At 42.8% G+C, this 15187-nt stretch overlaps 7 protein-coding genes and 1 non-coding gene across 8 annotated transcripts, besides 1 other annotated feature; 3 read left to right on the plus strand and 5 right to left on the minus strand.

Annotated features, from left to right (window-relative positions):
- Positions 1–199: 199 nt before the first annotated feature.
- Positions 200–1255, minus strand: TAF3 (Taf3p; the record flags this gene model as incomplete). Its single annotated transcript, XM_002551521.1, has 1 exon — positions 200–1255. The coding sequence occupies one exon, from the start codon at positions 1253–1255 to the stop codon at positions 200–202; it is 1056 nt and encodes a 351-aa protein (XP_002551567.1).
- Positions 1256–1481: 226 nt separating this feature from the next.
- Positions 1482–2072, plus strand: RET3 (coatomer subunit zeta; the record flags this gene model as incomplete). The annotated part of the gene is made up of 1 exon (XM_002551522.1): positions 1482–2072. The coding sequence occupies one exon, from the start codon at positions 1482–1484 to the stop codon at positions 2070–2072; it is 591 nt and encodes a 196-aa protein (XP_002551568.1).
- A 67-nt stretch (positions 2073–2139) lies between these two features.
- RQC2 (Rqc2p) lies at positions 2140–5316 on the minus strand (the record flags this gene model as incomplete). Its single annotated transcript, XM_002551523.1, has 1 exon — positions 2140–5316. The coding sequence occupies one exon, from the start codon at positions 5314–5316 to the stop codon at positions 2140–2142; it is 3177 nt and encodes a 1058-aa protein (XP_002551569.1).
- A 412-nt stretch (positions 5317–5728) lies between these two features.
- Positions 5729–5989: a long terminal repeat.
- A 59-nt stretch (positions 5990–6048) lies between these two features.
- KLTH0A02574r lies at positions 6049–6122 on the plus strand. Its single transcript has one exon. It is a non-coding gene; the product is annotated as a tRNA-Asn (tRNA).
- An 821-nt stretch (positions 6123–6943) lies between these two features.
- HST2 (histone deacetylase HST2) lies at positions 6944–7894 on the plus strand (the record flags this gene model as incomplete). Its single annotated transcript, XM_002551524.1, has 1 exon — positions 6944–7894. One exon carries the CDS (start codon positions 6944–6946, stop codon positions 7892–7894), a length of 951 nt encoding a protein of 316 aa, XP_002551570.1.
- A 509-nt stretch (positions 7895–8403) lies between these two features.
- Positions 8404–10164, minus strand: ULP1 (SUMO protease ULP1; the record flags this gene model as incomplete). The annotated part of the gene is made up of 1 exon (XM_002551525.1): positions 8404–10164. The coding sequence occupies one exon, from the start codon at positions 10162–10164 to the stop codon at positions 8404–8406; it is 1761 nt and encodes a 586-aa protein (XP_002551571.1).
- Positions 10165–11112: 948 nt separating this feature from the next.
- On the minus strand, positions 11113–13617 carry KLTH0A02640g (KLTH0A02640p; the record flags this gene model as incomplete). Its single annotated transcript, XM_002551526.1, has 1 exon — positions 11113–13617. One exon carries the CDS (start codon positions 13615–13617, stop codon positions 11113–11115), a length of 2505 nt encoding a protein of 834 aa, XP_002551572.1.
- A 442-nt stretch (positions 13618–14059) lies between these two features.
- Positions 14060–14701, minus strand: SEC4 (Rab family GTPase SEC4; the record flags this gene model as incomplete). Its single annotated transcript, XM_002551527.1, has 1 exon — positions 14060–14701. The coding sequence occupies one exon, from the start codon at positions 14699–14701 to the stop codon at positions 14060–14062; it is 642 nt and encodes a 213-aa protein (XP_002551573.1).
- Positions 14702–15187: the final 486 nt, after the last annotated feature.

The raw sequence follows: 15187 nt of genomic DNA on the forward strand, positions 1-15187 counted from the left end.
TTGGATTGAACCCGCCGCGGTAAAAAACGCAACTATCAAAGAAAAAAGGTTGCCTGTTCCGTCTCGGATGCAAAGCCTTGGCAGGGATTGGGTGCAACCATTCTTGAAAAATGTCCAGCATTCGCAAACCGCGACTTCCAATGATTGCAGGTGCCCCGACTCGGCCGCCTTAGCGACCTTGCTATTTTGTCCTTTTATCTCAGTAAGTATTGAAGTCGAATTCGTGGCCTTGAAATACTTCGTCTCCAAACTCCAAAGAATCTCTTCTTTGGAAGGTATCGTTCAAATTTTCGGCTTCTGCAAGTTGCAAATTGTTTTCTGACCCCAGCGTGAGATTCATACTATTTTCCATTTGCTCAAAAGCTGCCATATCTTCGTTTAGGTCATTATCATCAAAGTTAACATCATTTAAATCTATGTCATCATGGCTCACGTCGACGTCTTCTTCTTCGAATGACAACCTAATATTGTCGAGCCTGTTGTCCTTCTGATGAGCCGCCAGCTTCGTAATTAGAGCCTTTTCTTTGAGAGCCTTTTCGTCACTTTCTGTTTCTTGAGGCTCAGGTGGCATTATTTCGCTGTTATCAAAGCGACGGTCTCTACAAAAGATCGAAGACCGTAAGCCGGGGACAGGCGGCAGGCTCTTTATGTCCTTGACTTCTCTACCGGAGATCTTTCTTGCGTGCATGAGTTGTTGTCTGCGAATCATAAAACGTGTCCAATCACTCATGTCACCGCTGCGGACAAGTTGTTCGACAATGTCATTGTCTTGCCCGCTATCTACTCTATCCTTTGCGGAGCCTTTGTCTAGCTGATTGATGTATTCAGGAATCATAGAAAGTGGCTTTGACAATTTATCTTTGGGTCGAAGTAATTCCGAAGTAGGGGTCGCTACCGCTCGCGCTTCTTTCGGTATGGGGCTCAGAAGACACCATTCCTTGAACTTTTGCATGCCTATGTCGCTGACAAGGTTAGGGTTCTCATCGTAAACATCGAGAGTACTCATCGGTTTTAGAAGCCCAACATTCAAAAGGGCCTGGGATATATCTTGCAATGCAATATCCTCATACTCATCCATTCTGCTTCGAGAAAGTTTCATCACTTCCAGCACCAAAAGCTGCAAGAATCGCACATATAGATCCGTGAATGCATCAACTGTAGATGGCTGAGCCTTATCAAAGCCATGGCTTTTGAGCAGCTGGATCATCGAAATTCTCAAAAGCCCGAAGTGAAACTCCTTGTTGGAGGTTGACATCGTCGAAGGACTTTGGTGGGTGCCGACTTGATACTCCTTTCTATGACGCTATTAGATGCCATAGTCGAGATGATGGTAGAATTTCGTGACTTTATTTTGTTACCCGGTATTCTTACAAGAAGGCCCTCTCGCTTTTCGTAGTTTGAACAAATAAGTCAAATCTTCAAACAAATCAAGTCGCAAATTAAAGGGCCGCAACAACTTCATCGCGAATACTAAGGGTCCAATGGCAGAGCTTTCGCTTTACTCGGTTGAGGCGGTACTTTTGCTGGATAATGAAGGGAACAGAATCTACACTAAATACTACCACAGCCCCCACGAAAAATCTGATTCTCATATCACTAAGAGGGCGATAGATGGAATGAGCAGTTCCAGCAAACAGCAGACTGAGTATGAAAGCAGGCTTTTCAAGAAAACGCACAAGCAGAACTCTGAGATCCTAATTTTTGAGGATTGTTTGGTTTTGTACAAGGAATATGTGGACGTGTCGTTATACCTCGTGGGATCAATCGACGAGAACGAGCTGGTGCTTCAGCAGGCGTTTTCTGCTATCAAAGACTCGTTAGAGTTAATTTTGGCGACTGGGATTGATAAAAAGAATATTATTGAGCATTTCGATATGGTGGCCTTAGCAATCGATGAGTCTATCGACGACGGTATAATCTTGGAGACAGATCCAGCTACCATTGCTTCCAGGGTGACGAAGCCACCTTCTAAGGACGCACCTATCAATATAGAGCTAAGCGAAAAGGGTTTGTTGAGCGCATGGGGGTTCGCCAAGAGCAAGCTCGCCGAGAGACTACAACAAGGCTTGTAATAACAAGTGTCACAGCGCGTTAAATAACTATATAACATAAAGCTAATGTAAAGGCTACTTTAGGGCATCATTTTTTCCCCTTTTTCTTCCCTTTACTACTGGGAGTTCCCTTGGTTTTACTCTTCACTTCGTTTTGGCCTGGGATAGTAATCTTAAGCTTATCTGTGTATAGTATAGAAACGAGGTCTAGTTCCTTCAATTTCTTGATGAGCTCGTGCTCGCAAGGCCAGTCGAGCTCTTTATCACTTTCCGTTTCATCAACTTTCCTTTTAGAGAAATATGTTAATATCTCGTTCAAAGACTTAGTCTTCTTGGCATTACCAGGCTGGACTTTAACCTTGTACTTGTACTTTGTTAATGCAGGCCATGGAGCGTAAACTGGAACTATATCACGAACTTTGCTTTTATCGTCAACAACAGGGCTGATTTCGCTGAAAATCTTCGCGTAGTTGACGTTGACTTTCTGCTCTGAGCCAAACATCAAAGACTGCTGTTTTTTCTGTCTTTCGCGTCTGAATTTTTTTTGTTCCCGCTCCTTTAGTTTTGCCGCTTCCTCTTCAGCCTTTTGCTGTTGTCTCTCGGAGCCCTTCAAGGTTCCTAGTACAGCAAGCCTCATCAACCGCTCTTCCTCGTCTTGATCCGCATATTTCTTTTGCATTTTCTTCATTTTGCCTTTTTTGCCGCGGACATTTTTCTTGATGGTTTCTTTGTTAGAACCTGATTTATCTGAGAAAGCACTCCCATTTTCTGAATTGTTGTTGGTTTCGCTCTGCTCGCTTGGCTCTTTATCAGCCTGAACATCACTGTCAGAATTTGATATCTTGGGATACAGACCTGTGGTTACTGGCACCTCATCGCTGTCACTTTTTTCCTTGACGGACTTTAAGTCTGTGGACTTGGTAGGTGACTGATGCTCCTTCACACCCTCCATTTTCTTTCCTATCACGAATCCTTCATCGATTCTTCGATTTTCGTCTTTGCTAATTTCAAGTTCATCGTCTTTACCTTGTACTTGCCCTGGCACCGCATCCTCGTCTAACACGCTCTTCTCTTTTTGTGCTTCTTCGTCATCCTGGTCCTCATCATCGGCCCCATCTTCCTCCTCTTCCTCATCGGAGTCTTTCGTCTTCCATAAAAGTGCAAATCCCATTACCAACTGCGAGGGAGGTAAAAACGACTTTTTCTTTTCGTCTTTGAGTCGGAAAGTGCCAGCTGGCAAAACTTCACCACCATAGTTATCGAATTTGCTAAGTTCTTTGGCGAAACACCACCACGCTGATGATTGAATTTTTTTGGACCAAGCAGGAGATGCTGACATGCACATGATGCCCGCCTGCATTAGCGTATTAGGCGGAACTTCGGTTTCATCTGGGTTTTTTATCCATACGTGCGTGTCGAAGCTGTTAGAGACAAAGACATCATTATCGTGGATGTACTTGCCGTATATTTGATCAGATTCCATTCCGCTTTTGCCCATCAGCACCAAAAATCCTTCACTTGAGACGAACCAATGGAATTTCTCGAAGAAATATGGCTTCCTGGTCTTATTGAGCACGTCATGCGACTCTTTCAATTTCTTCTTCAAATCTTTTTCTATCCTTTGCTCGATATTCTTCAGTGCCTTTTGCGCATTCTTTTCCACCTTTTTCTGCTTCTCAACATTAGATTTCTTAATATTGAAATAATTGGAGGCGTTGGCATAAGCTGATAGCGTTAAATCAATTGTTGCGTCTATCGAGGGTTTCTCCTTTTTTTTGTTATCGTTTCTATCTTTTTTTATATTAGAAACGCTCGTTAACTCATCTTCATCATTATCATCAGCTTCGAAGTCGGACAAAGAACTATCAGAACTGTCGGAACTAGATGTCTCATCTTCAGAGGAAGTTAGATTGTCCTCTTCTTCGTCCGAATTATCGCTTTCTATTTCATCATTGCGAGGCAGACTCAAGGTGAATTTATTGTTTTTAAGATCTAGCGGAAGCTTGATTAGGCGCGCAATCCTATTATTCTTTTTTTGCTCGTTTGAAATCAAAACCTCAATTGTTTTCCAGTCCATTTGCTGTTCAACAAGCGCTTTGATGGCATTCTGCGCTTCTTCTACGAGATCTGCCGCGGCTATTATTGCATGTCCCCTTACCTCATTTTGGGTTTGCACATCGATTAAAGCCTGTATCCTCTTCTCGTTATCGAGCTTCGCGCTTTCCAGTCTGTTTTTGGCTTGGAATTCTTGGTTTTGAATTCGTAACGCGTACTTGGAAGATTCAATAGTAGAGAAGAAGTCATCGACGGTTTTGTTGTATTGCCCAGGGACTTCAATTATCTTGGTATACCCCTTTTCGTCCTCAGACAAATGAGGCGGAAATGGATGGAACTGTTCATAAACAAACTCGAGATTTGCATCACCTTTTTCGCTATCATAGTGAGGATTTTTTTTAGCAATAATATATCCAAGCTTGCAACCATCTCTGAGAAGCTCGTTGACTTCTGATTCTGTCGCGTCCAACAAGTCAACTATTTCGTCGATTTTGTCTAAAAAGTTGAGACAAGGCGAATTTGGGGCAATGCCTCTGGATTTAAGATTTCTAGAAATGAGATCTGACGAGAGCTGAGGCTCTCGTAAAAACAAAAGCTTGTGAATGGAAAGCACCTTTGCGCCTTTTCCGGTTTTTGCCTTCACAGATGAATCAGCAAAGTCCTTCGCTTCCTTGATCCATCCGTTTACTTCGTCAGCAGAATGAACTTTGGACTTGGGGGGCTCAATGCGCGTGTTTTCGAGGAAGCTACCATCGAACATGTTGTAAATGTGGCCAACTTTGTTTTCGTGTTCATGGACGATCCTCTGCAGAACAATGATCTTACGATCCGAGTCTAACAGGATAACATTGCCCGCGCTGAAGAATTCCAAGACCAAAAAGAATTGACCATCATTGAAGCTAAGGACCAGGATTCTATCATTTGCCACTCTTTTTACTGTTGTAAGGCGCTTTGATTTCAGATGTTTGCGTAATTTCACCACAAATCCAGAGGGCGTTGCCGGGACGGGCCGCGTGAAATCAGTCAGGTGGACACGCAGCCCACAGTCAATAATAGCATTAAGCTTTGAGTCTGGCTTGTTGAATTTTAATAAAAACTGCCGGCTCGATTCTGCAATGTTGTAGATGTTAGACAATCTGTAGCCCTCAAGTTGCGATTTTAGCTCTCTGTAGAGAAGCTCTAGATCTAACGAGCTAATTCTTTGCTTCATTAGTTTAATGGAAGAAAGAACGGCCTGAGTTGCTCTTGTTTGAAGCCCTCCGAAATGCAGTGGCGCTAATTTGTAGTTTTCTTAAATACTAAGATTTTTTATTGCCATAGAGTTGCTACCCGCACAGGTTTGCATTTCAAGAACTTCAGCATACAAGTCAGCGCTAAAATCTTGCCGCTGTGTGCTGCGCTCGTTTGTTATCCAGTTATGGACACTGTGCTTTGATTGTTGTGTATGAACAACAGCACAAAGTCTGATACGTGCTTTATGAAGTCGTCAAGCACAAAGTATGGCGACCGAGCTCCGTTTAAATGCTGTAGGACAAACTCTGCATAATGCGTCGCATTATATTGGATTTGAATTGAAGCATCAACTCACAACTCAACCTAATCCTTTAAGAATACGTGTGCACTGTCATAAAACAATAATGGAACAAGGATATTCTGAGACAACGAAGGAACAACATCAGAGATAATGAGGAACACTAGAGATAATGAGGCTTGCACTAGGTCTCCGGATCTATAACTATAAGTACTACTGCATCCAAGGCTCAGTATGAGATTAAGTAGAAGAAAGGAAGAAGGATCCTCGAATGGAAGAATAATCGCGACCGTATAGAGGCTATTAACCGCCAACTTCATCATAATCCAGAGGCTCATAATAACCTACGACATGCACAGTAGAGCCCGGATGCTAACATGTAATTGACAAATGCGGCCATCAGTATCAAAGGACTTCGTGGCCAAGCTGGTTAAGGCGTGCGACTGTTAATCGCAAGATCGTGAGTTCAATCCTCACCGAGGTCGAATTTAATTTTTTGGAAAAGTTGATGTTCTTCATTTGATTAAAGTTGTGATTGCGTCATCGAATTTAATGGACTGCTACATACCAGAGCACTTAACTTCTTAGCATCATTTGAAGCAGGACTCTCATCTTGCGTGGAGATTTGTTCCACTGAGAAAGGACAAAGTTTTTGGCCACATTTATGGTACTATTCAAAGGACTATAAATACGGTAACGAGTACCTTCCAACAGCTAAGCGTCGGTGTTGGGTTTTTAGTTATTGGCCAAAATATAGTACGAATGACTGCGCTCGCTCTCGAAAGTATTAAGGCAGTTTTTAATTGCAACCTTAGACTTTGACTGCATTATTTGTCTCTTGTCTTATACTTATATTTGAAATATATTCTAATGGGACCTCCACAACTTAATATATCGAATACTGCATCTTAGGAGCGGCGTTCGCCTCATCAATATGTGTTGGTTTTCTCCAACCACGCCCCTGCATGCCTTATTATCAAATCAGGCGGGAGCAATTTCGAACCATTAAATAAACATAACAGCTTTGCCAATAACTTCCAGCTCACCTTGTTCGAGTAAAGCTTTTGAAATTAACCATGCGCAAACCTTCTTGATATTCCCTGGTAAACCTAGTAGCTTAAAGGAGTGCCCAATTTGAACAGCAATACCGAGTACCTGCTTGAGTACCTGCCTAGATATTCCCCACAATTGAATTTTTAAAAAAGTTGTATCAAGATTTGTAACTCTGAACCCCGTAAAGATAAAGTTTCCAGCAACAGTCTGGCTCAGTATCTTTCACAGTGTTTTGCAAGATACAAGACTCAGTATGAAGGACAACAAAGATACCGCAATCAAAAAGATTGCAAAACTGATCAGCGATAAACCTAATTCAAAAGTTGTTTTCTTAGTCGGCGCTGGTATATCCACCTCATGTGGGATCCCCGATTTCAGATCGCCTGGCACAGGTTTATATGATAACTTGGCCAAACTTAACTTACCGTTTGCTGAGGCAGTATTTGATATCGAGTATTTTGAGCAAAACCCCAAACCTTTTTACACACTTGCCAAAGAACTTTATCCTGGCAACTACAAGCCCTCAAAGTTCCACCAATTAATGAGAGTTTTCCAGGATAAAGGAAAGTTGCATAGAGTATTTACACAAAACATTGATACCCTTGAAAGAGCAGCTGGAATTCATCCGGATTTGCTCGTAGAGGCCCACGGCTCCTTCGCACACAACCACTGCATCAGCTGCAAAAAAGAATACCCTCAGAATGTCTTCAAAGACAAGATGTTAGTCGGTAAAAATTTCGCTAATTGCGAGGAATGCAAAGGTCTCATAAAGCCACAAATCGTGTTTTTTGGCGAAAATCTCCCGCGCAAGTTTTTTTCGACCTGGGATAAAGATGTTACAGAACTCGACGACGAAAGCATTGTTGTTGTCGCTGGGACCTCACTAGCAGTTTATCCCTTCGCGTCCTTACCAGAAGAAGTGCCGACAACGACCACTCGCGCTCTAATTAATTTAGAAAGAGTTGGCGATTTTAAAACAACTCCCAGGAACAGTGATGTTTTTTACAAGGGTTCAGCGGACGCAGCGGCTACTGAGCTAGCCAAAGAACTTGGATGGTTAAGTGAGCTTGAGTTCTTATCAGGTCTCTTAGATAATGACAAAAGTTCTTCAAAGACCGTTGACGAAGGCCATGAAGATGAAGCTGCAAAGGTTGACAGTATAACAAAAGATTTGGAAAAATTGGGATTGAAAGAGAATAAGTAGTTCAATCGTTTAGTTCGTACTTTCGAGCAATGCTTCGGGCTGTATCTCTATAGGCGTTCTTGACTCAAGCCTTCAAAGTGTTAAAACATCAACCTATCGTTTTCAATGCTATGCAATGTTCAAATAAGAGCCTTGGTAACACTACCACATTCACTTGAAAAAGACCCGCAATCTGCGACAGCTCCATGATAATAAAAACCATCATACTCGATCCACCTAAAAAATTCAGACTTTTCCAATCAACATCATTTGGAAATTATCGCAACTGTGATCTGCCACTGAAACCGATTTTATCTATGCGAATAACTCCCTAATCCTGCACGCATCACACTTTATAAATCATAACCAAATAGAAGAGTTTCAGCCTGGTGTTAATAGCCTCACAGTACGTATAGGGCCATAAGGCTAAGTCCTCACGTTTTTGCAAGATCTTCATTAATATGCTATGGCAAATTTAGACCTTGGTTCGGCAAATTGTAAGCGTCCAAAAGTATTACTCTTATCAGGACTCAGTCCCCTGAAAGGATGAGATGCCCAATGTATGGCCGCATTCTGTTGGCGTCATCATGATTGTAAGACAGCGGAAGTTCTTTGCTCAAATAAAGAGCATTGACGCACACGTAAATGCCGCAATCAAAACCGTTGGGCTGTTGAGGGCATTGTTCATGAATCAACTCAAAATCACGTCCGATTTTCCCGCTGCTCTCCTCTAATAGGTATTCTTGCAAGACTTTCAGAATAGCGTGCCCCATAGTAGAAGGGCCGCTAGACAAAGAGTCAATATAACTTATCGTCTTTTTATCAATATTGATAAAGCCGAGAGCCCAATGAGATTGATTTAAGTTGATTGGAACAAATATTTTGCTCAGCTTTTCGACTTGAACCTTCTTTTTCTTCATCCACCTTCTAACGCCTTGATAACCTCTTTGCGAAAGTGTTGTATAAAAGAACGAGTTGAATGCAACGCAGTGTTCAGTTGTAATTTCAACATGCTTCATGAAAAATTCGACAATAATGTCATTGAGCCACCTTTTGGGTGCTAGTGTTTTAAAATCGTAAACTTTTATCTCGATGTTGTTTTTGTTCATAAGAACACCATTATCTGTTCTACTCAATGCTTTCTTGACATAAACGACATCTTCGTTTGTTAACTTGGGTACAAGTTCTCGTTTTTTTTGACGCTTTTCCCTCACTTCGGTCTGTATTCTTCTTCTTTCCTCAATCAGCCTCTTGTAACTTTTAAACTCTTCCTCGAAGGTTAGTACTGAAGTGTCAAATCTGAGCTTCTGAAAGCCAGTACGATGCTTGAGAGGGTTTTCATGCTCAGGAAGTCTGCGCTCCTTTATTATAATAAGATCATCGGGGCTTTCCCTTTTTCCCAGATTCTCGGCTAGAACTGCTTTGAACCTCTCTGTCAGGCTAGCAACCGAATTTTTGAATGTGGACTTAAGCCCCTCCCTTTCTTGCTCTCTCAGCTTTAGCTGTGTATCCCTTTGCTCTTCAATAAGTGCCGGTGCCCTATATTCTCCATTGAAGATCATTCTCAAATATGAGAGTTCTTCTGACGGTTTCCTAATGGTCAATGACCTAGAGTCTTCTGGCTTTTGAGCTCTACTAGCTTTTCTTCTGTAAAACGAGCTCCCGTAAGGAACTTGGTGTGCAGGTGCTGGTGAAAGAGAAATCTCACTAGAGTCCCATCCGAACGGGTCTTTCTTTGTGGCGAAGGCAAAGCTGCCGTTTTTCTCAGGGGTAATGCAGTTGTCTAGTTTTTGGGTCAAGTCGTCTGATTTTTTGCCTGGCAGCTCCTTCTGAGTCGGTACACTTAGCCGAGCATCTACTCCAGGCGATGATCTGGGTCGCTTGCATGGGGCACTGGAAGTTTGCAGAGCATTTCTTTTCAAAGAGCGGCCAGACTGTTCAGTACTCTCGGCTACTGGCCGCGAACCTTGCAAGTCTTTTTGCGTATTGGAGTCGCCTGTGCTTCCAATCAAACCTTTGAAAGCGCGACTTGCGTAAAAAAAGGCTCCTTTGATATCTTGTACAATTCCTGGGGTTTGATTTTCAGGCCCATTGAGTCGGGCGGACATTCTTAGAGGTCCTTCAGTTGTGTACTCGGTGGTGCAAGAATGAAAGGGGGCTGTTCTTCTTCGCGGGCTGAATACGGTGGGGCCATTAACAAAGCTAAAAGTTGCTATGTGTGAGTGCGTTGGCGCGAAGTAGTTTTCTGTGCGTTTCCTTTTGGAACCAGTCTTTGTTTCGAGATTAGGCATCAACGTCAAGCCGCTTTAAGAGTGTATTCTATCTGTTTGGTTTTCTTATTGTTTTAATCTAATTTTCGACATCAATGAGGAATACAGTTTTTCCTTTAAGCGGCCCTGGGAAGTTAAAGCAGAGAAACAGCTCCCACCAAATGGCACATTAAACCTTCTCATCACCAAGGTTTACCATCCAAGTAAATGAAGAAATAGAAATGCATCATCTATGACACCACGTTTTCTTTAAGTTTGGATCGCAAGAAAGTCATTAAAGAATTGAGGTCCTCGTAATTATAGAGAGAACCACAAGATAACCCGCTTTCAGACACATTCCGCTTACTAGCCATATCTTTTCTGGAGTTAATTGGGCAACTCTTGGCTTTCTCTATCCTGCAAATCTTATAGTACTTATATGTAGCTGCATTATGTATTTATGGTTGCTCCGGGCTAAATCATCTCTCACTGTGAGAGATTTGGGCTTTTTGTTCTACTTGATGGATTTTGACTCCAGTAACTCCTCGCTATTACGGACAACTTAAGTTCCTGCTACGCTTTTTGTGTCCTATGACCAATGCTCAAAGCGGTCAATTTTGGAACCTACTAGGCTTTTTGCATCAAAAAAGTGAGAGAATGTGACAACAAGTTTCAGTTGAGCAATTACTTAGCTTTTAGCTCAAATATTCTGTTATGCTATCGTGATAGGTCATTGCATAACCTGGGTTTTGAGTCAGTATGTTCTCCTCATTTGCTTTTAACACAGTTTTATGTACAGAGCTGAGGCGACATTTACAATGATACTGTTTTGAACACACACAGACTAATCACCTCCCGACTAAAAGCACAAAAACAGTATGAGTAGTCTACAAAAATATTCAATTCTATCTAAATTCAAGTGTCACATACTTTGTGGGGGTCTATTTCACGAAGCGGATAGAGTAGGGGCTATTGGTCAAAGGATCATCATCATGGTTCACTGGCGCCGATGGCTTTAAACACTAACCTTTCGATAAACCTGGCAAAGACAGGTAGTTGCTCAGCATCGTTTAAGGACATCGAGGAACCCTCGGTCCTTTCTTTACAAGCAGCTTCTTTGAATGCAATAACGAAGTTGACAACTAGGGTGAAAACTACGACGAGCGCAACCATCAATGGACCAAAGGGCGCATCCAAATGCTGCCCGCTTCTCGCTTTAATGACGTTAAGTCTCTTGATATAAGTCCTGTAAGCCCACAGCCCTGTGAAGATTGTGATACAAAAATAAGCGTAGGCGAGGAATGTGGCCAATTGCGGAAATTCAGCTCTTCTAACAGAGTTGTATATGGTGAAGGTTAGCACACTCATTAAACTCGTTAGGGATAGCCATCTATTGAAAGTTCTTTCATTTGCCAACCAAACTTTGGCCTCAACTTTCACTGGCCCTGCATTCTTGAGGTAAGAAGTTGGCTTCTTAACACCAGGGGGTAATGTAATTTCCTCATCTTCTGAGTCAACACCAGTCAATTTGGCATTTCTGCCAACCAAAACATTGAGGAAATTGGGGTTCTGTTTTCTTTTCCTTGTTCTGCTGTGATGCTCTGTGGCCTCATCGTCCGAAGATTCAGGATCTTCTAAGTCTGCATCTCTTTCCTCAGCCTTTGGAGACCCTGCTCCTGACTGTTGAGATGATGGGGTGCCAGAGCCATTGCCGCTTCCTTGAACAACAGAAAGTCTCTTGATCTTTGCAAGACGGGCCTGATTGGCTTTTTGCTCCTCCAGCTTCTTCTTTTCCTCCTCATACGCCTGTTTGGGGTCTTTCCTTATGTCGGTCTCTAAGTCAGGCAACCAAAATGGAAGCATATCAAGATTTTCATCATCTCCGTACAGCGATGCGACACCTTGTGCGTACTTGGAAAAGTTGGCAACTTCCTTCACTAAGTGCGAGTTTGTGAGCTCCTCAACCCACTGTGCATGTTTTCCTGGGAGCTGGGAGCGCATGCTGTCTTTGACACCTCCTTTATCACCAATAGGGTTTCTGATACGTATGTCCAAAACAGCATACGGGAATTTGACGTATTCTCCAGGCCTCAAAAACTTGAGCGGGTTAGGAATATCAGCGTCAATATCAGATCTATGCCAATTTTTGGGATCTCTTATTGGGTTTTCTTTGTCAAAAGAATCCTCGCGAATGTACATTAAATCAGAGTCAATGCTGATTCTGATGCGATCATCACCAGGAATCTGGAAAGCGGTACGTGTGTACATGGCTCTCAAGACAGGTTGTAGCTCGTTTTCAAGCACGAATTGCTGAATGGTATTGAAATTGTTGCTCAACTTACTAATTTCATTGTCAACGGTACCGCGATCTTTCAGCTTCTTTAAAGTCTTCTCTTTGTAATCATTATCTCCGTTGAAAATGAATCCGTTAATAAATTTTGGTTTGAGCTTGATTCTCGTCTCATCAAAGTCAGATGCGCCAGTGTTGCGATCTTCAACCAGCATTCTCTTTTCTAAGAAGATGTCAGGTTTATCGGCAAGCTTCCCTGTCCATCTCAGTCTGAGGGTTGGGTTAAAGCTGGACTTCAAAAGCTTGTCATTGTAAAGCTCAAAAGCTTCGTTGTCAAGATAGATGGTCCTAATAACTGGGTCGTAACCTTTGTTCCCCAAGGAAGCACTGTCTGAAGCACTGCTACTAGGAGCGGCAGGGAAGGATACGTCTGAGTTCATGACAGTGGACTCAACTCTGCCTATGAGGTCGTCGTTTTCGCTGGGCGGGGCTGCGTACACTAAGACTGGCAGGTGTCTCAAAATCCTCGTCTTGACTTCCATTAGATTGTCAGGGTGAATCCAAAATGTATAGCTCCTGAAGGACGACTCCTCATGGTTGTGAACACTTGATAATTTCGAGGAGTTGGCCAGAGACTTGGAAACAGTGGAAGAGTTGGTTCTCAGAATATTGTAAAGAAAAGAAATCTTGTACAAAAGGGGAGAGTACTCTTCGGAATTGAAAGGTAACTCCTTGAGTCTAACTTGAAGTAGCGACTTCACCGAGGGGTAGCGAGGGTGGAGCTTATCGTGCTTCTTCACTATCTTAATGAAGCCCGTGTAGTTAACTCTGCAGAAGTTATCAAGCTCTTGTGCCTCGCTCAGCGCTTCCTCAAGAACTTGCTGGAAGTGTTTAAAATCCAAGTGTTTGATTGCTTCCTCATCGTCTGTCTTCCGTTCCAGCCGTACAAGCTTCTCCATGATTGAGTTGAACTTTGTGCTTTGAAAACTGTAAACTTTCTCAAGCTCCGCATCAAGAACTGCCACAAAGTTTGACTCATCTTTCTCGCTCCACAAATCACCTTTATTTTGCTGTGACTTCCGGCCTTTGAATTTGGAATCTTCAATGATTGACTCCTTCAACAGTTTTTTCAATCTCTCATATTCAATGTAAGAATCCTTCCAAGGAGGGTACATCTGGTTAGCCAACCTGACACCAAACAACATTTTTGTATTTGCTTGCGCTTATGTTCAGAGCTCGGAGTTTGCTGAAAGGGTTGTTTTGGTGTTCAATGAATAAGATGATGAAAAGCGATTGGACTAAGCTTCCTTTACAGAAAATGAAAAAAGAAGGCTAATCGAAATATACCCTTGAGCGCCTTGTACAGTCTTATCCACCCTCACTCTTCTTCCTGACTTCTTGTTACACGGTGGAGAGCACTTTAGTTTTCAGGATACTTTTATATGATTTACTCCAAGTAACCCACGTGCGTTTTCGGAAATTGATACACAGGGTATGGCACTTCCACCACGGGTGGCCAGCCCTGTAATTTGATAGTAGTCTGCGAATGGGTTTGCCAAGAAGCACTAGTTACACGGATCCTATTGGGCATGATCGTGAGTCTCAGATGCTATACCGTAAAGATGATTTGTTACAGTTACATAAAGCTTAACAACAGTTGGACTTTGAGTTATTGCCCGCGGCTCCGACATTGACGCTACCGTCGCGACCAGTGTTACCCACCAACTTCTCGCTATCAATTTTCTCTTGAATGAGTTTGGCCAGAAGAAAGAAGATATCATTGACGTTAGTATCGTCCTTCGCACTCGCCTCAACGAAAGGAATGCCGAGCTCTTTAGCGAGCGCCTCGCCCTGATCTGTGCTCACCGCGCGTGTGTCCATGTCACTTTTGTTTCCGACTAACAAAAGCTGTGCCTCGTCGTTGGCGTGCTGGTTGACAGTACTGAACCATTGTTTGATGTTAGAGAACGTTCTTTCATCCGTTACGTCGTACACCAATATTATGCCCATCGCCCCACGATAGTAAGCGGTCGTGATTGTTCTAAACCGCTCCTGACCCGCCGTGTCCCACAACTGCAATTTGACTTTCTTCCCATTGATGTCCACCGTTTTGATCTTAAAATCAATTCCGATCGTGGTAATAAATGAGGGGCTGAATTTGTCCTCTACGAACCTGACTAGTAAGCAGGACTTTCCCACACCAGAGTCTCCGACCAAAAGAATCTTCATGATTGAATCATAGCTTTTGGCATTGGCCGAAGATGACGACACTGTTCTTACTCCAGACATCTCCAAACTTCTGCTTGATCATGTAGGTAATTCGTTATATTTCGTTTGAACAGGACAATTTCAACCAATAGATCATAACATCACTACTTACGTAAGTAAGGTGCCTTATTACCCTGCTTCGATCTGTGCGTACAGTGTTCATTTCTTCGCCGCGGCTTGCCGGTAAAGGATCGTAAGTAAAGTTGAAGCTCGCCAGCAGCGGGTGTGGCATCTGTAGTCTTGAGCGCGATCAGTCTTTCAGTTCAAGTACTGAGGTCAAAACCATTAGCTAAAAAATTGTAAAAACCCTGATCTGTAGTCTGAGGGCTTCTATTTCAACGCCTGCTGCATTCTGTGTCGACAGGTTCAGCATTGACATGCTACCAGAAATTGCGGTGGACAAAGCAAGCGGTTCGCGGCCAAATTTCTAACTAGGGGTGGAATTACGCAGGAAATTAGCCTCGAAAGAAAAATCTGTTTGTAGCTCTGGCAAGAACAAAGTGCGTT

Source organism: Lachancea thermotolerans (genome assembly GCF_000142805.1).
Source record: "Lachancea thermotolerans CBS 6340 chromosome A complete sequence".
Taxonomy (NCBI): domain Eukaryota; kingdom Fungi; phylum Ascomycota; class Saccharomycetes; order Saccharomycetales; family Saccharomycetaceae; genus Lachancea; species Lachancea thermotolerans.